The sequence below is a fragment of the Chelonia mydas genome, chromosome 17 (assembly GCF_015237465.2).
Source record: "Chelonia mydas isolate rCheMyd1 chromosome 17, rCheMyd1.pri.v2, whole genome shotgun sequence".
Classification (NCBI taxonomy): domain Eukaryota; kingdom Metazoa; phylum Chordata; order Testudines; family Cheloniidae; genus Chelonia; species Chelonia mydas.
This window is the reverse complement of record NC_051257.2, coordinates 2,124,197-2,149,568: the sequence shown is the minus strand read 5'-3', so window position 1 is coordinate 2,149,568 and position 25,372 is coordinate 2,124,197. Positions and strand designations below refer to the sequence as shown.

At 46.7% G+C, this 25,372-nt stretch overlaps 2 protein-coding genes across 3 annotated transcripts in view; one reads left to right on the top strand and one right to left on the bottom strand.

Annotated features, from left to right (window-relative positions):
* TAOK1 (TAO kinase 1) overlaps nt 1-6,873 on the bottom strand; it is a 138,303-nt gene extending 131,430 nt beyond the window's left edge. Inside the window, exons 1-2 of one of the 2 annotated variants that reach the window (XM_037880567.2) lie at nt 6,737-6,873; nt 5,840-5,886 (exon numbers count right to left, since the gene is read on the bottom strand). The gene's annotated coding sequence lies outside the window, so the exon portion shown is untranslated. Of the gene's footprint in view, nt 1-5,839; nt 5,887-6,224; nt 6,339-6,736 lie in introns of those variants that run through there. The other variant, XM_037880566.2, reaches the window with a different exon arrangement.
* Nucleotides 6,289-25,372, top strand: part of NUFIP2 (nuclear FMR1 interacting protein 2) — a 29,400-nt gene continuing 10,316 nt past the window's right edge. Inside the window, exons 1-3 of the mRNA XM_037880570.2 lie at nt 6,289-6,845; nt 14,051-15,763; nt 24,621-24,653. Coding sequence (XP_037736498.1) covers nt 6,611-6,845; nt 14,051-15,763; nt 24,621-24,653 — 1,981 coding nt within the window. The 5' untranslated portion in view covers nt 6,289-6,610. The remainder of the gene's footprint in view (nt 6,846-14,050; nt 15,764-24,620; nt 24,654-25,372) is intronic.

Sequence of the window (25,372 nt, the reverse complement as noted above, 5' to 3'; positions counted from 1 at the left end):
CACAAGTCCTCCTTTTCTTTTTGTCCTGAATTGGCACTCTCAGTTGGGTCCCGCCGGAACCAGCCTCGTTACAACATGTAAGGTAGGAGCTAGCTCTGAATGAAAGAGCTAGTAGTGCCACGGACTGTGCCCAAGCTCTGTGCCTGGTTGTGGGACTATTTGTCACCTGGAGTGGATGTGGAATTTGGGGACGATGCCCTCTTCCCTGTGTATGAGGCCTAGCAGACTGGTCACTCACAGACATCAGCAGGAGCAGCTGCAAGGAGGGAAAACATGGGAGAAGAGGGGGCGGGAGGAGCTGAATTTACCATTTCCCCTCCTGAGGAGCTTTGGAGAATGCAGTCCCTGTAGCTAAGTATGTTTAACACATTGTCTAACAAGCACAACATTGTTCACGTTATTGATTTGAGGCTTAATCCAGCTTCAACGGAGTCAATGGGAGCCTGGCCTGGCCCTTATTCCTGAGTCACTGACATTTTGCCAGACTGAGGGCTGAATGGGGAATTTGCCACGGACTGCAGGGAATGCCCCTGTAACACTGCATGCAGTGGCAGAGGGTGAGTGCCAACCTCAGGGCAGACTGCTAGGAAGCAGGGCACAAACCGAAATAGGCGGTGAGTTCGATACTTAGACTCCACCAACCAATTATCATGTGTAAACTCTTCAGACGCTATACAGGCTAACCCAGGCTAAGCAGCTGCGGATCTCTTGCTTATGCTGACAAACACTTTGCCCCTCAGAGTCCAAGCAGCGTAGAGATACCAAATTCCTTTTGTTTGGGGTTTTTTATCTCCCTCCTGCCCTGTACTCTGAGCTGCAAACTCAGCTGGTGGGGAGAGGAGAGGGAGAGAGTCCACTTGCACAACTCATCTTCATGGGGAGGAGAGCAGAACAACAGAAGATTTTGGTCCTATTGCTGACAATATGTAAGGAAATTCCAGTTGCAATGTCCCACAGTACTCTGTCTGGTAGCCCCTAAAAAGAACAAATTTCAACTACCTTTAATATGGACAGACAGATCACAACAAGAAATGCAAAACCTTTTTTTTAAAAAACCAAGTGTTAAGCTGCTGTGTACCTTGTAATGTGTAAAAAGAAACTCAAATAGTGTGGAGGTTTAGCAAAGATCTCATTATGTTTCAGATTCCCCAAATCTCTAATAAGAAAAAATGTAAGTGTGGGAGTTAGAATTATGGTGGGAGAAGTTTTACCACCTACACAACAAAAATGCCCTCTGCTGTTTGATTTGTATACTGTCAACTACGTTTTGTATAAATCACATTTGTAATCTGTAAACTCTGTGGGGCAGTGACGGTCTTTGATAGTGCCCAGTGGGGCCCGGATTCTGATTGGCATCTCTGGGCACTATTGAATTATAACTATTAAAATTATGTATATTAAGGTTGCAAAGTCAAGCTCTCAAAAGTTAGGTAATGTCAGTTTTACGGTTATCTGTGAAAGGTTAATTCAGCCCCCTTGTGTGGAGGCCTTATGATTAAGGCTGCGATTTAGTCACGGAGGTCACGGAATCCGTGACTTCAAAAGACCTCTGTGACTTCAGCCAGCGCCGGCTGGGAGCTGCAGGGTAGTCCTGCAGCTCCTGGCCACCGTGAGGGGCAGGGGAGAGCCCCGCAGCTCCCCGCTGCCACTTCCAGCCACTACAGGAGATAGGGGGGGATCTGCTGCTCCTGGCCACCATGGGTGGCAAGGGGGACCCGCACTGCTCCCGGCCGCTTTGGATGGCAAGAAGGACTCCCATCGCTCCCCGCCCATGCGGGCGTCAGGGGGGACCCGGCAGGGACAGGGCCGTCCCAAGGTGGATGTGGAGCCCAGGACATAGTCGCAGAGTTTCTAATCTGCCGGGGGAGGGGGAGGCTCCCCCCAGCTCTGCCCAGGCCCCACCCCCCTCCATCCCTTGCCCCAAGGCCCCACCCCGCCCTCCTTTTTTCCACCCCCGTTCCGCCCCACCTCTTCCCTGCCCAGTTCCACCTCCTCCCCTGAGTGTGCTGCGCCATGCCCTTGCTCCTCTCCCCTTCCCCCAGCACCTCCTGATGCTGCGGAACAGCTGATCCGCGGTAGGCAGTAGGCGCTGAGAAGGAGGGGGAGGCACTGATCGGCAGGGCCCACTGGCAGGGACGAGGTGCTGGGGGGAGGTGCTGATCGGTGGGGCCCGCTGGCAGGCAGGAAGCGCTGGGGGGAGGTGCTGATTGGCGGTGCCCGCTGGCACAGGCAGGGCGCAGGGTGGTTGCCCCGATTTGCCATACCCAAGGGATAGCTCTGCCTGCCCCATAATGGAAATAAGGCATACATTTTTAACAGTGAGAGTAATTAACCATTGGAACAATTTACCAAGGGTTAGGGTGGATTCTCCATCCCTGATGATTTTTATATCACCATTGGATGTTTTTCAAAAGATCTGCCCTAGGAATTATTGTAGGGCAGGTCTCTGGCCTGTGTTATCCAGGAGGCCAGACTAGATGACCACAGCGGTCCCTTCTGGGCTTGGAATCTATGACAACCCCCAGCCTGCCTTACTTATCTCCCTCTGTTCCTGACCTCCCCAGTTTGCCCTGTCCTCCTCTGCTTCTGTCCCTCCCCACCCTGCTCCTGTCTCTGCTCTGCTACTCACCCCGCTGCATTCAAGTCAAGGTGCTTCTTCCTTCTCCTCCATGCTGCCTGTACACCACCAGAGAGCATTTTAAGAGAAAAGGAAAGACAGTCTCCCTACTCTAAGTTCTAGTACTAAGCACCACAGTGGCTCCTGAGGCCCAGGAACAGCAATTGCAGGGAAAGTAGTGCTAACCCCTGGCGCCCAGAGAGCTGCAATTCTGCCAAATGTTGGTGGATTTCACAATGCAGCAAAAAGCAGCTCTCTAACTCCAGAATGACACCCCCGCTCTAGTCAAATTTCAAAGTCCCCGCTGCAAAGTATTGCTACAATTTTTCAACAAAACCACTATCATAATTGTTTAACCTTGGCAAAACAGCCTATTTTCCTCTAACCGTGTTCTCAGAAATGACAGAATCATTTCTGATGAAGCTTTCCAGAAAGATTTAACCTGAGGCAGACACCAGCATGGAAAATGTCAGCCCAAACAGTTAAAATTTGGCAAAATACAAGGAAATGAAAACTGTCTTTCTTACAGCAGAAAGTGTTAGGCAACCTTAATTACAGGTGTTGTTGCCTGCTTCTCATATCATACTAATAATTTTCGAATTAGATCCTAAAAGGCATTAAACACAAATACAATACTGGAAGTTATAATAATTCACAATTTCAATATAAATTTCAATATCAAACACATTTAAAATATATTTAAATGACAACCTAAAAATATAAAGAACATATGTATATTACTGGTTTTATACTTGAGGGTTGAAGAGTCTCTTATTTAAGAAGCTCTGTCATCTAAAAATACTCCTGCAGCTACATTTTACTAATATAATTTCAAAAATGGTAAAGAATAATTCTGAGTAAGATATATTTTTGGTACTTCACATTTTTAGTTAATTTTAGTGCTGGTGAAAAATGCTGACGAACAGCCATGAGGACTGAAGGCCTCCGTTTCTCCGTTCTAGGTGTAGCATTCTAGGTGCCATGCAATGAAACCATTCAGGTAAAGTTCTGATTAAAAGCAACATAAAAGTTGGCATGACAGACAAGTGTAACCTGGAACAGCATGTGCATTCACTGGCAGAGCTCTGAGCGTAAACTTGTCAGTGTTGTTCTACTTCTAGGCAAAACTATAGGCTTCCAACTTGTCTGGGTGTCAAATTCAGCCCAAATACTTTGTACAGAGTAGTCAACATGACACGAATGGCATGAGAACACTTTTTATTTTGGAAGGCTGTCCCTAAAATAGGCTGTTTAAGGGTGAAAAGAGAATAGTGACGGGGCAACAGGTTTGTATAATTGTTGGTGGTGCCCTGAACAGGTTCAAATCCTGCCCCCCCTCCCGCCCCATCTGCCTAAGGTTCTGGGAGAGAGTTTGGGTGTGGGAGGGGTGCAGGTTCTGGGCTGGGGCAGGGGTAAGACAGGAGGTAATTGTCCTGATCTGATCAGCACTGGTGAGGCCTCAGCTGGAGTACTGTGTCCAGTTATGGGTGCCAAACATTAGGAGTGATGTAGACAAATTGGAATGTTCAGAGGAGAACAACAAAAATGATAAAAGGTTCAAAAACCCTGACCTACGAGGAAAGGTTAAAAAACTGGGTATGCTTAGTCTTGGAAAAAGGAGTCTGAGACATGCCCTGATAACAGTCCTCAAATATGTCAAGGACTTTTATAAGGAGAATGGTGATCAATTGTTCTCCCATCCACTGAAGGTAGGACAAGAAGTAATGGGGTTAATCTGCAGGAAGGGAGATATAGGTTAGATATTAGGGAAAACTTTCGAACTATAAGGATAGTTAAGCTGTGGAACAGGCTTCCAAATGAGGTTGTGGAATCCCCAACGCTGGAGGATTTTAAGAACAGGTTAGGCAATATATGTAGACCATCCCTGCCAAGGATGGTGCACATATATTTGGTCCTGCTTCAGGGCAGGGGACTGGACTAGATGACCTCTTGAGGTCCTTTCCACCCCTATGTTTCTCGGATTCTATGTCAACAAAATAATTCTAAGCCAAATAGTGCATAAATAACACTTATTTTCTTCCTTACTAGTATTGGTAATAACAAGGGATAGATGTTTCCTACTATGTGGAAACTTTTCTCACTAAAGACACTCTCCTTGTAGTTGTTTTCCTCCTTTGTTTTGCCAAATTTTGTGTTGTGCATGATTGAAGAGTTGCACGGGTACTTAAGTGATGAGATCTAGGTAAGAGGGTCCCTGAGTGTTTGAGTGATGAGTTATTGATAGCTTGTTGTGAATGGTGCAAAGCAAGGATACAACATCCTGCAAAGGTCATGTCTGTCCCACACGTAACCATGTTTTGAACTGGTCTGACCTAGCATGTTCACTTACAGTGTTTGCTGAATCTTTGTATATTGACATCAGTGTGAGACTCCATCATTTCTATTTTGTGTTTTGTTTAGTTGGTTGAGTGTGCTTTCATTTGATAATCTGCTACTGGAGTTCTAGAATAAGACAGTATGTCCCAGCTCTCTCAGCCTACTCCTGTAGTTGAATTAAGTTTCTTTCTGAAGAAGCTGTGACTCTGACCAGGTGTGTTGGAGAGCCATTGAACGAAACTGTAAACCCTGCGTATAACCTCTTCAAGCAAGGGGATGTGGCAGCACCCACAGCACCCCTAGTTCCAACACCTAAGAGTCTGACATCTTAAATAAGTAAGTGTTAGTGCAAAGACAATAATTTATAATTTGCTAATTTAAATCCCTGGCTCAATCAATTTCAGTTTGCTAATTTTAAAAGTTATTTAAACTAAATTCTGCTAAAAACATACACCCATGCAACCTCACTGACATAAATGGGATTGCCTGGAAAGTGATGGCAGGATTTGGCTCATTTATGTTTAAATGAGTATTTGCTTCTTCCCAACCTTCCTATTCTTCCTCTAATTTGATCCTGCAGTGAAGTCATAATCTGAATCAGGACATAACATTCAGTTCCAGGATGTGAGATTGTAGAGCTGCAAAATAGAATTATGACAGACTTTTCTGCAGAATCGGAAAAAAGCTTTTATTCAATCCTTAAAGCCTGAAATAATAGCAATGGGAATACAAAAAATGACCGGCCAAATACACTGTTTTGGGGTGAGTTCTTTCCCCCCCAATTTAACTATTATTAGAAAAAAACATGGTAAAATATCCACCCCCCCCTTTCATTTAAACTAGTCCTAAATCAGAACTTTCTCTTAGCAGCAAAACTGCTCTTACCTGCAGTGTTTCATTTCCTTTTAGAAACTTTAAATGTTGATTCTTCCCTGTACAAAGGAAAAATTGGTTAAAACTGCACTCTGCCCTTTTAGAAAATTACACAGACACTACCCTGTGGAGTTTTATAATCCCTCCATGGAAATGAAGAGATTAGCATCTGAATGCAATGCAAAATGAATCCAGAATACAAAATGATTTGCAGGCTTCTTTAAACGTTTGCATTATTTATCTATGTGAATGACTGTCCAGTTGGGTTGCTGGCATTTTCCTTGCGCTTCAGCTCCCCTCCTTCGTTAGAAACATAAACTGAGGAGAGAATCTGCAGTTTGCAAAAGGGGAGGGGAGGAAACAGAGTCGATGCAGAGGGAAACCAAAGTAAAAGTACCAATCGGATCGCTCCAGAAGTGGAATCTGCTTGGCTCCACTGAAACCTGCTTGCTCGCAGGGCGTGTGGAAAGTGCCGTTCGCAGGAAGCAGAGCGAAGGAGACAGGCAGAGCCCATAGTGCTGACGTTGGAGGCCCAGCCCTGGGGAGGTTGCAGAGGGTAAATGGTACGGCGCTGGAGGGGGGGCTGGTCGTGGGCGGGGAAAGGGGCCCCGGACGCTTCCCGATTGCTGGAGAGACGCCGTCAGTCTGCGCGGATCCCCCAGTCAAGCAGAGCCCTCGCGCAGGAGCCACACTTCTCGCCTGCCCCCGCCGGAGCGCGAGCCCGTGTCCGCCCGGCGAGCCGCCCCGCGTCCGCACGGTGCCGCAGCCCGCGAGCCGCTTTCAATGGAGGAGCAGCCCGGCCCGCCCCAGCCGCCGCCGCACCACCACCACCCGCACCACCACCACCACCACCACTACTACTACTACAACCACAACCACCACCACCACCACCTCCCGCAGAGCCCCTACCTGCAGCACGGCGCCGACGCCGGCCCCAAGGCCGCGCCCAGGCCGCTGCTGAAACATGAGCCCAAGCACGCGGGCCCGCAGCCGCAGGACGCGCCGAAGAAGAAAACAGGTGCGGGAGGCCGGGGAGAGGCCCGGGGCCGGGCCGGGGGGGGAGCCGGGGAGAGGCGAGGGGGAGGCGGAGGCCCGGGGCCGGGCCGGGGGGGGGAGCCGGGGAGGGGGAGGCCGGGGACCGGGCCCAGGAGCGGGAGGTCGGGGGGGGGGAAGCCGGGGATCGGGCCCGGGGCGGCGGGGACCGCGGGGGAGAGGGGAACCAAGGCGGGGGCGGGCGGGGGTCTGGCTGGGGCTGGAACTCGGGCCGGGGATCGCGGGGTCCCGGCAGGCGCGCGGGGGGTGGCCGTGACGGCGGAGGAGGGGAGCGGCCCGGCCGGCGTGACCTTCCCGGCGGCGCGGGCCCGGCGGGGGCGGCCCGGCTCCCCGCGGGCGGGGGCTCGGCCTGGCTCCCCTCCCCCGGCCCGGCTGGAACATTCTCCGCGGCTCTCGGGCCGCTTCCTGTCCGCCATGTTGGGAGCCGGGCCCGGCGCGGGGAGCCGCCGGCCGGGCCCTGGAGCCCCCCCCGCGCCGGCCCCACCCGGGCCCGCCTCCCGCCGCAGCGGCCCCTGGCTGGGCCTGGGCGGGGGCGGCCGCTCCGGGCCCGCTCTGTGGGGCCGGCGGCTCGGCGCGGCCTGCGCGGGGCTCGGCTCAGCGGGCACGTTTCCCGCGCCCCGGCTGGGCGCCGAGCGGCGCGGGGGGGCCGAGGGGGTGAGGCGGAGAGAGTGGGGGGGGCAGCAGGGGGCCGCGCGTGGGGTCGGGGGGCGAGGCGGCCTGGGCGGAGGTGGGGCGGCCGGGGGGGTTGAGGCGGAGGGAGTGGGGGGGGGCGGCCGGGGGGCGAGGCGGCCTGGGCGGGGGGCGAGGCGGGGCGGCCGGGGGGCCGCGCGCGGGGCCGGGGGGGTTGAGGCGGAGGGGGGGGGGCGGCCGGGGGGCCGCGCGCGGGGCCGGGGGGGTGGGGGCGGCCTGGGCGGGGGGCCGCGCGCGGGGCCTGGGCGCTCGGCGGCGGCGGGCAGGGCCGCGTGGGGCGCTGGCGGGGCCAGGCCCGGCGCTCTGGGTGGGACGGGCGGGGGCTGGGCGGGGAGGCCGGGCCGGCCCCTGGCAGTAGCAGCACATGGCCCGGGGCGGGGGGCTGGCACGTTGGGGTGAAGCCCGCTCAGCCTGGCTGCAGGGGCCGGCTCCCGCCCAGCGCCTTGGCTTGCAGCGTTTGGGCGGCCTGGCCCCGGGCCTGGGGGCACGGGGCAGGGGAGGTTTTATTCCGCATGGAGGTACTCATTTGTGCAGCAAAGATGGCTATGTTTAGCCTCCCCCCCAGTCCTTTGTGTGAGCCGAGTAGAGACTGGCCCTTTTCCCCTCCGATCCGAGTTGGAGGGGGTGGGAAGGGGAGAGGTACAGGCTTTACCTTAGGTTTGTTTAATGTACATTTTGTTCGAAAGCTCCCCACTGTAAGTGAAGACAAACACTGGGTTGTGGGTTAGCAAGCGATTGGAGGGAAGCACCTCGCTTCTCTGGAGTCAGACCTTCAGTAAGCAGGATTAAGCTTAAATTGATTTTATTAGGGCTCCATGTTTGTGACAGGTTCTAGAACATCACATTGAAATATAAAATTTCAGTGCAATGTGCATTCAAACACCACTCTTCAGGAAACCTTTTGTGCCCTTCAAATGCAGGCAATGGCAGCTTTGCCTCCATGTCTGGAGAAACTGGGGAATTCTTTAGACTCTATGAGAAAATTTAGCTGGTGTTCTGTATTTGCTGAAGGCTCAAAAAGAAATTACTCTGCTAATAACATAACAGCAATAGATTTCTAAGGCCCTGATTCTGTGAGTGGAATCTTAGACTCATTTGGATTTTCATCACAATTAATGGGACTCCACATGGGGATACGGGCCCGCCTGCTCAGATCTGGTTGCAGGATTAGGACCTGAGAAATAAAACTCTCTACAATATGGGGTCTTTCAGTCTCACAGATCTCTAGTGCTTTTTGGGTATATTTTATCACCACTGAAAAGCTGCAACCTCGTGGGTGCAGTAGTTTAATAAATAACACAGAAACCCTACATAATGGTTTAAGGCTGCAAAGTCAAGAATCCCATATTCATTTGAAACTATGGGTGAGACCTTAGACACATTTGAATTTGGCCAGGACACACTGTACATTCTTCACCAGGGCTAGGGTATCATTAATAACATAAGGGGTCAGGACCTTAGTTTTTCATCTCTTGCCATAGATGGCAATTCCGGCCAATGCAGTGCATCTCTCGCCTCCCAGCATTATCCTGGCCTGTACTGAATTAATGCCTCTACTACTGAATGGCTTATTCAGTCATCAGCACCTTTAGAAGTAGGGTACCCGCCTGCCACTACAGACCAAATGTTGTCATTCCTTGGCCTGGTCTACACCTAAAATTTAGGTCAGCCTACCTACATCACTCAGGGATGTGGAAAAATTTTACAGTGTGCAACATAGGTCGACCTAACCCCCACTGTAGGTGCAGCTATGTTCATGAAATAATTTCTGTGGACCTAGCTACCACCTCATGAGGGGGTAGATTTACTACAGTAATCAAAAACACCCTTCCGTTGCTGTAGCATGTGTCTACACTACAGTGATGTAGTTGCAGGTGTGCCTCTGTAGCACTTGTAGTGTGGACATACCCTTGGTTTGTGAGAGCACAGGCTGAGGTGGTATAGTTGTGCTACTAAAAAACCCAGTAACACTGTTGGCTGGTGTTATGATATGACTGTGTGCACAGAGGACATTTTTTTCTTATTGAAGAATTAAAACTAAATGAACCGTAAATTCCCACAATGGTCCTATAATATATAAGAATGTGTGTTCTCATTAGAACTAATGCTGCTCTTATCCCCAGCACAAGAGTGGTTAATAACCTTCACTTATGCCTTCAGGATGTGGGCTTTCAGCATGGCCACCATGACACCACCACTGAGCTTGGAGCATGGGTGTAAGTGGTCCTGCCAAGTGCTGGCAGATCTCTTCCCCTGTCCCGGCATTATTTTGTCTAGCTAGTGTATTTTAAAAATAAAATGTAATGGTACTTGTCCGTAACAAAAACAATTGGCCAAATTAGAAAATGTGATATAAGATCACAGATAACACTACACATTCATTAATTCTCCACACAATACAGCATCAGTATTTTAAGCTTCATAAAGCTTCCTGGGAGAGTGACAGCACATTGTCTCGTTGTGATTAGAAAATCATTCCTTTCTGGTTTTCTTACTTTGCCTGCGAATTAGGTATATGTTGCAACTGCTCTGCAATATCTTCCTTTCAATACCCAGGTAAAATCCTAGCTCTTGTATTAGTGGAAGGAAGGCTGTATTCAAAAGTAGAGATCCCAGCCACTTCTCTGGGAGCTTGATTCTGCTTCCAAGGAAGTCCATGGAAAAACTCCCATTGCCTTCAATGGTGTGAGACTGGTCTTTAAGTGATTTTATAACTGGCAGTCCAGATGGTCCTTCAGAGCATTCATTCCAAATACCTCACTTCCATTAATTGAAAACTAAACTGTGGGTAAGGATCTGATCCTAAATCCATTGAAGTCACTCTGGAATTTTTCTGTTGACTTCATTAGACTCTGCATGGGACTGGGATTCCTAAATTCTATTCTCAAGGAACTGAAGGGAAGAGTCTCCAGACATTTCTCTGGCCCACAAACCACTTTAATGACAGAAAAATAAAAATAATCCTAAAACTTACCTATTTCCCTGTTACAGAAGGTTATTTGTATGTTGGGTGAATAAGACCATCAGCACAGAAATTTGGAATTGTGTTAGCATCTTTCTGCCAAGAACAGTATTTAAACATGGTTCTCCAGAAAAGTGGTAGCTAAAGCAGACTGATCCCCACCCACACAGAGTCCACTCCACACCCACACAGATCACATTGCAGGACTGGGGTCATGGTTTCAAATCTCAGTGTGGCCAGGGCTTTGTTTTTAGAACTTGTATTACTGATGCCTGTGAAAGTTTTGAACACTTAATGGTATGTTATAGTAAAGTTTAGAAAGCTGTTAGCATGCCATGTGCATTTAGTCTTTTCAAAACGTTCTTTTGCTGGCTACCCAAAAGGCTATTAGGGACTTGGACTGTATCAAAAATAGATGTCAAGGTGCCCCAAACCTGCATGCTAATGAGTCTTACACAATCATCTGCAGGTGAGTGTAATAGGGGACTGACTAGGTATATGGTGAAACAAACTATTAAGCAAAATAACTGAATAAAAATAACACCCAAGTTAACTTTCCAATATATCTGGAAGCTGTAGTGTGCCTTTGGACTAATGCCTGTCAAATTCCAGTTTAAAAATGCCCTTCTGAGGTCTTCTTTGGGGTCTCATGGCCAAACAAAACATCTGGAAACATACTTCTGTGTGTTTCTAAAACTTGACAGTGGCAGAATAAGCTTCTCTATTTGAAGTGCATTTTTACAGCTGTGAAGCGAAGACCTTGTATTCCAAGCATTAGCTTGGAGAGAATTTAGGCCGTTCATGTAAATGCCTGAAAACTGGAACTTTAAACTGTTGACACTCTTAATAAAGTCAAAAGCAAAATCCATTACAGTTTTTCTCACTCCTGATGCATAGTGGTCTTATGATCATTCTCTTTATTTTGTTTTATTAAATAGTGATGTCAGAAATCTGAGTCACAAAAGGCCTTATACGGTATCTTATCCTTGAAAAGACTTGCTCTCTGCATGTCACCCTGAAACTAATTTTCAATCCTTGGCTCATCTGTTAGAATTCCATCAATCTGTGCATCGTTGGGTTGAAGTATTTATGGTCAACAATATAAATACAATTACATTATTGGAAAATTTATAGCAGTTGCTGATAGTCACACAGTGTCTTACCTTGTTTAACCTACCTCAGCAAGCTGAGCGATGGGGTTCTTGCAGGAATCTCCATGGTTCAGAGTTCCACAAGATATGACCACATACCCTCGGATGCGTGGCAGCTGTATGCACGACAAGCACTGCAGCAACCCAGCTGCAGCTGTGCCGTTGCAGTGTAGACGCTACAGCAATAAAAGGGGTTTTTCTGTAGCAGTAGTAAAGCCACCCCCTTGAGAGGTGTAGCTAGATGGATGGAAGAATTCTTCCACTGACCTAGCTGCATCCGCAGTTTGGGTTAGGTCGACCTATCTGTGTTGCACGGGGCCTGAACTTTTTCATAGCCCTGAGCGATGTAGCTAAGTTGACCTTAGTTTTAGTTGTAGACCAGGCAGGAGTGTTTAGGATGCAAGATCCCTTAATTTTGAGAGGTTTCAGAGTAGCAGCCGTGTTAGTCTATATTCGCAAAAAGAAAAGGAGGACTTGTGGCGCCTTAGAGACTAACCAATATGGTTAAACGTATGGAGTGGAAGTCTATTATTGGTTAGTCTCTAAGGTGCCACAAGTACTCCTTTTCTTTTTTTAACTTTGAGAGTGACAGTTTTTAGCATAGCAGTTGAAGAATAACAACATTTCTGTTGGAAAATATTTGTTCTGAACTTGCTAGACCAGCGTGTCACCTGCATTACTCCATTTTTACAACAGTGTAACTGAATCAGGCTCAAAATGTTTTCTCTTGAGGAGAACACATGGGTTTTCTTGCATCTGAAAAGTTCGACACACTCAAGCCATATTAAGGTAATTTGAGGTCCCGGAGATGCCAGGACATGGCGGGGGGACCCTTCTGGTCCCACCTGCCCTTGAAGTGGCAGTAGTGATCACTCCACCCACCCCCAAAAAATGTTGGGGGCAACACCATGGATCCCCTTCCTCCTCCCAAGAGCTCCAGCAGGCCCCCCCTTCCAAAGGGGTGGCAGCAGGGAACTCCATTACTTGTTATGGTGGGTGGACTGAGCCCACTGCATTCTTCCCCGGTCACAAATCTAGTCCTCTGTTGATGTGGCGATGGTGGGGCCATCCAGAGCGGTAGGTCTTGGAGTTGTGCACCATTGACGTGCATGCGACAGTTCATGCTTTTCTGCAGACATCAATGCATCAGTTGCACCTGGTCATGTTTTTGAATTTCTCTTTACAACCACAAGGGCTAGAAACCTACTTTTTCTTTTGATGAAAGCTGAGATTCTGACGTAATCACATGATTCAATGAGGTGGGGACCTAGGTAAGGGCCTCTGTTTTCTGTGCCTGAATCCAGATCTGCCAATACTTCCATTTTCCACAGGATGCCCTTTTAATACTGTAGTTTTTCAGTGGCTTGGCCACACACTGATGGAAAAAAGAACAGGAGGACTTGTGGCACCTTAGAGACTAACCAATTTATTTGAGCATAAGCTTTTGTGAGCTACAGCTCACAATGCATCCGATGAAGTGAGCTGTAGCTCACGAAAGCGTATGCTCAAATAAATTGGTTAGTCTGTAAGGTGCCACAAGTCCTCCTTTTCTTTTTGCGAATACAGACTAACATGGCTGCTACTCTGAAACTGATGGAAAAGTTCACCTGAAGAATTGAAGATTGTTTCTTTTTAAAGCTGATAACTCAAGCAGGGAAGTGGTGGGCCTCCTATCGCTTCTAACACTATTCTGAAATGGAGTGAGGTAACATTACAAAGGGAAATTTTCTAAAAGCATTTCCAAAGCTGATGAGCACTGGAAAATGTAGATCACAGGTGGTACTTAGGGAGAGGATGAAGTGAGAGTTAGGGCTGTTTGTCTCTCTCTGTCCTGGGTGCAAAAAACAGCGTTTGAGAAACAATGACAAGGTGGAAATGTAATCAGTGTCTGAATTGGATGAAGTCCTGTTGATCAACAGGGACTCTGAAGTAGCTTGTGTAGTAGTGTCCTAAGCATTCTTAAACTTATCGGAATCAAACCATATGAAAATCCACAATAACATTGCAGTTCTCTTCAGCATTGTGAATAGCCTGATTGCTTTCTGTATGCAAAGGGATATATTATTTTAAAAAATAAGAGCTCAGAGGCCTGCTAAATGCTCTATTGCATGTTAGAGTCCATAGAGAAGTGTTTCCTTCTAGTGGGCTTTATGTGCTTAACTCCCATCATTGAGGTGAGACCATACCCTTTACTTTGACATTAAGTGGTAAGGACCTGCTTTCATATATCAAAGGGTGGACACTTTTTACTCTTTTTTAAAAAGCTGGTTATGCTTAGGGGTTTAATTATAGCTTTTTTTTTTTCAATCAGAAGTTTAACGTTTCACTTTTTAATTCTTGTCTTTTTGTTGTTTTTGCCTGTTTTAGGCTATGGAGAGCTAAATGGTAACGCAGGAGAAAGAGAAGTATCATTAAAGGGCCTGTGTGCTGATGAAACAACCAACCCATCTTCCAGGGTACCAAATGGCAGCCAGCAACTTGTAGACACTAATGTAAACCCAAAGCAGACTGTTAAGGTCAGCACCTTTGGGAAAGCTGGAATCAAACCCAAGAACTTCATTCAGAAAAACAGTATGGACAAAAAGAATGAAAAAATTTATGAGAATAAACTTAGAGAAAATCAATCCTCAGACAAACCAGAGGCAGTATCTATTCCAAATGGTGTTGTAACAAATAGTTCTGGTTATATCACTAACGGCTATGTAGGCAAAGGGGCAGATAACGATGGCAGTGGGTCTGAGAGTGGATATACCACACCTAAGAAACGGAAAGGCAGGCGTAACAGTGCCAAGGGTTGTGAGAACTTGAATCTGGTGCAGGACAAAATAATGCAACAGGAGGTCAATACCCCATCCTTAAAACAGGAACTTGAGAGTTTCAAGACCGACTATAGTGAACAAAAGGGAAACAGAGTTGACAATACTAAGCCTGTTTGGAAGTATGAAGCTGGGGCTGGAGGAGCAGGCCGTGGGAAAACTGGGGTTGGGGAGGTGCAACGAAAAAACTCTGATGCCAAACCTGGGATTAGCAGCAAAAAGTTTGATGACCGGCCCAAGGGGAAGCATGCATCAGCAGCTGCATCAAAAGAGGACTCGTGGACCCTGTTTAAACCACCCCCAGTTTTTCCAGTGGACAACAGCAGTGCTAAAATAGTTCCTAAAATAAGTTATGCAAGCAAAGTTAAAGAAAACCTCAACAAAGCAGCTCAAAACCCATCTTCTCTGTCGTCTTCATCGTCGTCTTCATCTACTGGAGAAACACAGGCCCAAATGCCGAGTCGACTGTCCCAAGTCCCCATGTCTGCTATGAAGTCTGTTACTTCTGCTAGCTTTTCAAATGGGCCCATTTTAGCAGGGACTGATGGGAATGTATATTCCCCAGGGAGCCAGCCACTGCTCACAATGGCTGCCAGTACTGTACCATCAGCCTCTCCTGAGTCAGTACACCAGGACATAAGTGCAGCTTCACCAGCCGCTGAACAAAAGAAGTCTAGCCTTTTTATCTACCCTTCAAATATGCAATCTGTGCTTTTGGGCACAGCACAGGTGGATCTGCCATCTCAGACAAATCAGCAGAACCTGGGGGATATCTTCCAGAACCAGTGGGGTTTATCATTTATAAATGAGCCCAGTGCTGGGCCTGAGACTGTTCTTGGGAAATCAACAGATAATAAAATAATGGAAGTGACATTTCAAGGAGAATATCCTGCCACTTTGGTTTCACAGGGTGCTGAAATCATTCCCTCAGGAACTGAACAACCTGTGTTTCCTAAGGCTTATGAGCTGGAAAAACGGACTAGCCCTCAAATACTTAGTGGTATTATAAAGCCTGGGACTGCTAGTGAGATTGGAGTCTTGTCTTTGGAGCCACATCACATAGGTGACCTGCAAATGGCAGACACCAGTAGCCAAGGTGCTTTAGTGTTCCTCTCAAAGGACTATGAACTAGAGAATCCCTTGGCTTCTCCTACGAACAATTTGTTAGCCTCCGCCAAAGATCAGAGGTACCAGAGAGGCCTAGAAAGGAAAGATAGCTGGGGTTCTTTTGACCTGAGGGCTGCTATTGTATATCACACTAAAGGTAATGGTTCAAGTTGTTTCCTAATGGGGCTCTCTTAATTGGTTTGGGAAAATCCAACCCTGTAAAGGTTGCATCCCTTGATTTTTAAGAACGGCGTTCTTGCTCCGTCTTTGATGGCCATAGCAGAATAAGAATGTTTGTTTTTAAAATACTCTAGCAGTTACTTGATTTATTCATTCAAGCTATGTTAAAGGTGCTCATTTCTCTATTCATGTGGGTAATTTTGTGAGATTTGGTAGAAGTAATAGTTACAGCTGTTTTACCTTTGGTGCATGTTTGTGTCAAACTCATGTACGGTAAGTAGATCTTCCAAAACTTCCTGATGTTGAAGGGGGTGAAAGCTCAGCAATGGACCCACTGGTTTACCTGGTCTGTTCCTCTTGTTTTAAGGCTGTCTGTCTCCAACAACACTTCAGGGGTTGCTCTTAAAAAAATGAGCTAGGTGTCTGATACGTGGCATGGATATTTACAGCCAGGAGCCAATAGAATAAAATGACTAAAATTACCCCTCATTCTTGTTTGGCTCAGAAGTTTCTGGATGTTCACAAGCTCTCTGCCTCTTCTTGACAGCTCTGCAGTTCAGTTAGCTAGGTGCTCCCTTGGCTTGCTGTTGCTTATCTACCTTTTGGGCAATTCCCTTTTATTTTTTGCTACCTCTTCTCACCAACACCCCCTCCCCTTCAAAAAAAGGGTGCTCCAGGCAGCCTTACATGAAGTATTCCTTTCGGGGGAGAGCTGAATGATAGCTGCTCAGAAGTGGGGGACAAGATTTCTTTCATGGCCTAAGTGGAAATTTAATGCATTATGACCTATTGCAGAGAGAGTGCAAAGTTACCTCTCCAAGGTCTTCACAATTCGTTCAGGTGAAGCTTAGAAATCTTGGTGGCTTTGTTTGTTGTTAAGCAACTCAAAAATTATCCCGGGTCAGTGTAATTTCTTAACCCTCTATGCTCTAGTATTCTCACTGGGAATAACAACCTAGTGTCTGTCAATTTATTTTTATCTACACTTTCAGGATTTCTTTTAGTTTCTTTTAGTCATGAAGCAGAGCTTTAGAATTGTGTGTTCCTTGCACCTGTTGAGTCTTGAATCTTGGCCAGCTTTTCAGAGAAAACCAGGAACATTGGGAAGTAGAGTTCCAGACGAGCCTAATCCTGCCATGTCTGGAGATTTCTGCAACAGTTGCAAACTTGGATTTTTATTTTCTTTTTGCTCAGTTTAAATTTATTTTTTAAAGAAACGAAGTAGCCATTCTGTTACCACTGTTCTTTAGATCTCTTCCCTTCTTCGGTCAGCTGGGCAAGACAGTCTCCACCTGAACAGTACTAGCTACAGTGGAGGTGATGAACATTCCCCTCCCCTGCTCTATGGTGGAGCTAATCATTGTCAATGGCAGAATGGGAATGAAAGCACTTCTAAACTAATTGCAGCTCTTCCCTTTCCTTTGCTGACCATCCCCTCCGCCCACACCTGTACACACGCTTTTTCTATTTTGGCCCATCCAGAGTAGTAACTCTGGTCATATTATGATTCTGGGATGTGTTTGGGGTGAGCTGGAGTTCTCTGCCCCAATGTCCTTCTCAGGTGCCTTCTTGATTTCTCAACCTGCCTTCTCCTATACCAATTTCCAGACGACATCTTGGCTTCAGCCTAGAAGATAATGGGTGGATGGCTCTTGTAATCAGTGCCATACGAATCATGTGACATGGGTTGCTGGGAGGAACCTGAGCTTGCATTTACAAGTCAGTACTCATTAGATGCCTTTCCTGGTTTGGGGAGTGGAAACCAAAGTCCAAATTAGAGTGTCTTCCCATTTTCCTGCTTCCTGGTTCATCTGTATGTTGGCATTTGTTTTGAAAGGATTCCAGTGTGATTTGGAGCATATTTTCTGAAGTGCCATTTTATGGATCAGTGGTATGAGACATACTGCTCATCCTGACAGACAGCTGCAAAAAGTAATTACTCGTTAAGGCCATGATATTGCGATCAAATCCTGGTGGGTGACCAGGCAGAACCCAATTGAAATTGGTGAGCTCCACACCAGAGCAAGGGTCTGTCTGCCCACATCCAGTTACAGGACACGGGCCGTATCAGTGATCTGCATGTGTGGATGAAAATACCAGCACCATTCTCTGCTTATGTTCTGTTGGCCTACAGTCAGACCAGAGCACTGACGCAAACAGCTCTAATAAAATGTCTAACAATGTTTTAAGAACAGCAAAATAATGGTAAGTTCCCCATGATTCTGCCACGGTTTGTCTTGTGCAGTTTCCCAGCGTCCCTGATAAATGTTCCTATTCAGTAACACAGAATGATTTGTCTGACTATCTCCCAGTGGTGAGATGCTGAAAGCCTGGCTTTTGTTCTTGCTGTGGTAGTTTGGGGGGAGATTTGTGCAGACTGAACAGTTAGTGTGTTTGGATTTTGGGGGTGGGGGGAAGGGAGGGGGGGGGGGGGAATTGCTCTCTCCTCAAAAGCAAATAATCAACCTGGCAAGAGAGGTGTTGATGGCTCGCTTCTCAGATTTGTCCTCCATCCTAATCTGGTGACTCTCGTAGTTGAGTCTTTGCAAGCTAAAACACAGGATGGTTCTGATGATACTTTCTGTACATGTATGTTCCATCCACGAGTTGAAAGTGCTTTACAAAACGTGAGTAACACTCTCAGCTTCCCATTGAAAGATGTTGCCGTCCTTTTAGTGATGGGGCGGGGGGAAACTGAGGCACGCAGCAGTACAATCACAGAGGCAGCTGGGAATAGCACTTGAGTCCTAGTCCTGTGCTCTAGGCACCGGACAGCTTTGTCTTTCTGGACAGGGTACGCTTTGCTATGCTGTCTATTGCTGGATATGGGAATTCTTGGAGTGGAATGTTTGTACTCATTCACATGTACCCAGTGTGCTTTTGCCCTCGTAAGTTTGCTGGGCGCATGGGTGTCGGGCACTGGAAACATGCTGAGGGTCTGGCAGTACTTGTGCACCTTTTTATTTCTTTTTTGGATGCTTTGAAAGTTAGTTTCATGTCTTTCTCCCTGCTTTGCCTCCAGGCTTCCATTGATTTTTAAGGCAAAAAGGGACTATTATGATCGTCTAGTCTGACCTCCTGCATAGCACTGGTCCTAGAATTTCAACTAGTAATTTCTGTAACAAATCCATAACTTCTGGGTGAGCTAAACAACCTGTCTCTTTGCTGACAACTCGTACGTCTCCTCTATGTACTGCAGTACTGTAAAAGGAATGAACTATGTGCTAAATGAGATCTTACTAGCTAAATATTGTGCCTGGTTGCTACATGGGTGGAGATTGGACGGTCATTTTGAATGGGAGTCTGAATAAACCCCAGACTTGCAGGAAGAGGGGTTGACTATGCAGGGGGCTTCACTTCCCTTGGGATCAGCACTGACCCAGGCATGGCAATGCGTTAGGGGCTATTGAAGTGTCACCTCTTTGTTGAGATTAAACTGGTCTTTACCAATTCTGGTGGTGCCTTGTTTTTTAAACAAGAGTACGGAATATTAGTCCCAGCTATACGGTGGCTGAGGTAACTGCTTTCCGATTGCTTAAATGCTCCCTTTTTAAAAACTTATTTCATATCCTAAACGGTCATGTATTGTATAGTCTTTGTGTTTAAAACAGCTGCCATGTTCCAGGTCAGAGGTGGCTGCATTTCAGGGATCTCTATATATGATGCGTTGGGGTTTTGGGGGGGGTGGGGGGGATGCTATGTAGTAAGAATACTGTTAGTTAAGGGAAGAAGGATTTAAGTCTCATTACAAAATAGTGAAGACCCCAGATGGGGAGAGAAAGTTAAAGTTATATCTACTGTTCTTTCCTGCCCTTGGGTTCTTCCCAGTGCTCCTGCTTGCTTCTTTCTTGGCTTCTCTGCTGCACCCCATGAAGAAACAAGAGCGGTCTGGGAAGTAGAGCACAGCAGTGTGGGCCGGCCACTAGTGGCTTTCACTGGAATGGTGAACTGGGTCACACAAAACAAGAGCTGTGAATTCACCATTTTCTCTTTTGCTTCTGAAAAAAGAGAACAGAGTTTTCCTTCTGTTAGGTCTCAGTTTGACACTTTTTATGTTTTTGTGGGTCCTGAACGTAAGAAAATTCTGAGTCTCCCCTCTCCCTTTTGTCTGTGTTTTTCCTGCTGATCAGGATCCATTAATTAGTAGCTAGAACTGTGGTACAGAGTTACTGAAGATCCACACACAGTTTTAGCCTTCTGCATTGTTTCCTAGACAAAACCAGAACGTAGTATAAATCCCTCCGACCAGTAAGTAGGGACACAATCAGACCACCGCGGGGAAGCTGGTATTAAAAGCCTCCCTCTCCCTAGCTTCCTTTCTAGTTTTGAGCAGGATATTTACAGTTAACATAGTAAATTGAAATAAACATCTAGCCCACAGCACTACTGAAATATGTAACCTGTTGGCCACTGGCAGGCTCTCTGGAGGGAGAGATTTTATGGAAGTTAAGTATCCATCTTTATATATGACAAATTCAGTGAGTCTTGAATCTGACTTTTGAATTTGTCATATAGAATCACATCCAGGCTTCTGTCCCCCATTAGGTTAGGCCCCTCTCGTATTGCCAGAGCCATATGTGTGGGACTTGAGAACTCCATTGAAATCCATAGGGCTCCGTGCAGGTATCTCCATACAGGTCCAATTGTAGGATTGAGGCCTTTGATAACAGGATTCCCGATTTTCCTAGGTAAGTAGTAATTCCATAATCTTGAGCTGTATGACTGGACACTGCTGGAATGCCCTGTCCCAGACATCTCCCAGGGTCACCAGGAAGATGGAGCTCCTGCCTTTCAGAGCTGAGCCCTGGTCCATTGGAATTTAAGAGCTTCATAGAGCAGGGATCTGGAGAGCCTAGGGTTTGGGAGACCTCATGGGAAGGGGTCTGGACCCATTGAATCTCATCCCTATTCTCCTGGAAGGGTTTGCTAGTGAAATCTTTCTGGGTTTGTGGGTCTCTGGGGAGAAGATGCACCATTTCACTTGTCATTGTTCCTGAAAATCCAGCATCTTTCTCCCCCCTTACACACTTCACCGATTCTTGTAGCTTTGCAGTTGAGGTCCTGGAGCAGGAACTTACTACGTATCTTTGTTTAGAGTCGGGGGGGGGGGGCTCCTCCCGCTTTTAAGGAATGGGTTATTCGATTCCTGGTTAAATTCTCCTTTGTATTTCTGGGGGTTACGGAAGCCTCCTCTAGGGAAAGGCGAGTGTGGAAATAAAAGGATCGTCTTGGAGCTGTGTCACTGCTGTAAGTCCTGTGGGGAGCACAGAGACGTTGCAGCTCATCAGCTCATATTATTGTGTCTGAAAAAAGAGGGGGGCTAGGAGCATCTTAAACTTCCAGAGACCAGATGCTTCACCAGCATCAGTACATAAAAACTGATCCCAAAACAGAGAGAATGGAAAGCCGGGAAATCAGCTGCTAGATCAAAGGGACTTAGCCTACAATTCTAAACAGGCTTCTACTAATCGTTCCAAATTATGCAACTTTCCTTTTTCTCTGTCCTTCACCCCCTGGTTATTGTCCTGATGAATTTAAAGGGGTTTTCTGCAGAGGTCAGTTTGTTGAGCTGCCAGATATGAAGAGCCAATGAGTGAGGCACTGAGATAATCCAGAACTGTGGGGAAAACTCGAACAGGTTCATTCTAGGAAAAGCATATTGAACAAAGAATCCAACATTAAGATTGATGGAAGTATTAAGCTCATTAGTTCTGTGTTGTAATTGGCTCTCTTGAGGCAATGGGGAGAGAAGTATTTTTCCTTCATGAAACAGTGTTTCAGCAGGTAAACAAAATGTTCAGATAGTATGGGGTGACTGCATTTCAATGTTACAGGTCAGTTAGAGGAGAGGTATTTGTTCTTACTTAGCATTTAAACCCATTTCTTATCAGAATAGTTAATTCCAGGTTTATGGCAGTCTCTCTTAGACTAATGTGATGAGCTCATAAATTATGTTCATTCTTCAGGATTTGTCAGACTGTATGCTTTGATAACCATTGCTTCAAGATAGCCAGGAATTACAGGACACTTTGCTCTAATCGCCCCCTTCCCTTCTACCTGTCCTTCTTGGGAGAAAAAGAAAGATCACATTTGGAGGCTAAAGGCTAATCTACCCCAAGTTACATCGGCACAGCTGTGTCTCTCAGGGATGTGAAAAATCCACATCCTTGAGAGACTGTTAAGCCAATTTAACGCCTTGTGTAGACAGTTGTGTAGGTTGACAGAAGAGTACTTCCATCAACCTAACTTTCACCTCTCAGGGAGGTGGCCTACTCACAGTGACAGGAGAACCCCTCCCCTTGCTCTAGAAGGGGTGTACACTGAAACACAGCAGCAGTGGAGACATAGCTTAAGCAAGCTGCATTCCTTTTTACATCCTTTTCTCTTAGGGCATGTCTATATCACAGAATTACATCAACCTACGTTATGTTGACATCCAGCCGCTGCAGTAATTAAATGGCTTTTGCTTGTCCATGCTCCACTCCATGTGTGTCCTCACCAGGAGCTCTTGCACTGATTGTACCATCAGCGTGAGACATTGTGGGATGGCTTCTGAAAGCCAGTGAGAGTCTGTGTTTGCACTGACACTATATTGACCTTGACTCTGTGCTGCTTGTGGAGGGGGAGCTAAGTCAGTGGCACGCAGCAGCTACATTGGCGGGAGCGAAATTGTGGTGTAGTCACTTACATAGGTTGACAAAGCTACCTTGTGTCGACTAAACTCTGTAGTGTAGACCAGGCCTTAGATTACAAACATCGGACAACTTTTTGCCTTTCTCATTTAGTCCTGTATGAGTCCGTCTTCCAGTGTCGGACATGCTCAGCTGTAGTATAGCGTTCACGCTCCTGGCCAAATGAAAGCACAGAAGCCAAGAACTTTTCCTGTTTGTTTTCTTTTCATGAAAGAGTGGTGGTGTAAGGGGTTTGAACTCCTCCTCCTCTTCTGATGTAACTGATTTGAATCATTACAGTATTTGATAGTAACTTAATTGTTATATAGCTAGCAAGAGGGGTCGTGGTTTCCAGTTGTCTTTTCCTTTTTCCTTTCCCACCCACTGGACAAGACTGTCCGTAATGGTGGTGATCTTTAGCAGTAAGAAATGACGCATGCACCTTGTCATTTTGAATGGGCAAGTGTAATGCCACTTTGCACTTCCGATAGATGCTTCATTTCACCTCCTAGAAGGCTGCATTGCATTGATGAATAGTGGTCACTTATGGCACCGACCTCTCTCAGGCGGTTGTGAGGCTCAGTTAATCTTGTGTAAAGCACTTTGTGTCATCTGATGAGCGCAGAGTATTGTTGTTATGAGGACATGAAAATAACAGGCCTAGTAAAATTTTGTGGCTGGCTTTGTTACAAAAGGCCTAAATATTATCGAGTTCTCACTGCATGTATTGATACGCAACTTCTGGCCCACAGAGCTTGCCATATAAGCAAACAAAACACCGGTGGGGAAACAACAGTACAAAGAATTGATTGAGGTGGCATTTGGCATGTACCAGGTTAAATCCATTAATTTTGTAGGTATTCTCCCCCCCCCCCCCCCCCCCCCCCCATGCTGCCTAATTTCCTTATTGTCTAGTTCCAGTGTTTGTGGGCCCCACTTCCCATCCACGTCCCGCTTAGCAGTTACTAGCTTCACTCTCGGAAAAGAATTCTTAAAGCTGATTCATTTTATTTTGCAGCATATCTGCTCCTTCCCCACAAGTAATAACAGCCACACTTCCAATATTAAGACACAAATAAACCTCCTTAAATATTTGAAGCCATACAATAAAGACCAGTTAAATGAATAACCCTGTTTCTTTTCAAGAGGACTCAAGATCTGTTATGAAATATAGTTTGCCTTCCTTTCAGAAGTCACATTTTGTGTTTCTTGCTTTTGGTATCCTGCATGTGAATTTGTGTAGGAGAGACTCATTTAAAAGCGCCGTCACTGTATGTCTTTGTTGGGGTTGGATAAATAGAAAATGTGCTTTCTGTTAGTGAGCGTTTGTTTCAATTGGCTCCAGGATGCTTTTATAACGAAAGCTGTATGTTGAGCAAGTAGTTTGGCAATCTCTTTGGTGTTTCTGTGCAGACTTTTGTGTCTCAGGCCTGGTCTACACTAGAAAATGAAGGCATCTTAACTACATTGTTTAGAGGTGTGGAAAAAGCAACGCCCCTGAGTGGCACAGGTAAGCCAACCTAACCCCCAAAATAGACAGTGCTAGGTCAACAGAAGAGTTCTTCCATCCACCCAGCTACGGCCTCTCAGGGAGATAGGTTTCGTACACAGATGGGAGGTAGTGTCTGCATGGTGCAGCTGTAGCATTTCAAGTGTAGACAAGTCCTCGTTCTCTAATATGTTTGCGGAAATGCTTCTTACTGGTTTCATGGTGATCTGAGTCAAATACCATTTCGTATGCCATGCTTCAGCAGGTCTGTGCTGTGAACCAGGAGACACTTTTTCTGGCAGTTATAATTTCACATGCTGTAACTGTCTACTCGTAAAAATCAGAACTTCAGGCTACTTGTAGAGGTTGTAATAGTTGCTGCTATGGGGTGTTCCAGTCAGTCTAGTAAATTTTGAGTTGGGTCGTGATTTGTAAGACTGGAAAGTGGCAAGTGACACATCTCGTTTCTGATGCGGAGTTGGGCCTCTAACTTCTGAGGCTGCATTGCAGCTGCTTCTAGGCCTCTGACTACCAGATCCTTCAGGCCTAATTCCCCTCTGTTGCAACAGTTCTAGTATAGTGCTAAGCCTGAAAATGAAAGCATGTCCTGAAGCTTCACTAACTGTACCGTAGTGCTGCAAAACACTAACTCTCTCTCTCTTTTGCCTTCACAGAAATGGAATCTATTTGGAATTTGCAAAAGCAAGGTAAGAATTTTAAAAAATGAAACAGTGACATAAGTAACAATGAGCTGTTACATTAAACCAAGACCACTTAAGAGCCGAGCATGGTCAAGCAGTATCCTGAGCAAAGGCAGGCAGTGGGTGAGATGTCTGGGGCTTGGCTTCTAAAAGTGCTGACTGCTGTCGGCTCCCCGTGACACTAGCTGAAGATCTGGGTGCTCAGAAGTGGTGGCCGTGAGGACTGTAAAAGCCCCATCACGAAATGTAAAAAGACAAAAGTCAGGCTAGGTCTGATAACTCCTGTAATTGCTGGTGTCAGACTTCACCCAAATATCAATCTTAAACTTTCCTGGGTGTCCAGATTTCAGCTGTGAAATGAAGTTTCTTTTCACTTGTGGGGAAAACGCTAAATGAAGACTGTCACGGAGTCCCCGGGCGATGCTCTGGAACTGCTCCCTACGAAGCCAGGCAGGACTTTGGGGAAGTCTCCTTTCTGTGAGCAGTCTGTCTGCAGGACACACAGCATACTCAGCTTCCACCTTCCTGGGTCTGACCTCAGAGCATTCAGCCTCCTCTGCCCCTCCGTGCACTTCCCACATCGAGTCCGCCCAGGCGGGGTCCTGGGGAAGCCAGAGGGTCCTGCCCCCAACTCCACAGTCAGACGGGACTCTCAGCCAGCCAGTAAAACAGGTTTATTAGACGACAGGAACATGGTCTAAAACAGAGCTCACAGGCGCAGAGAA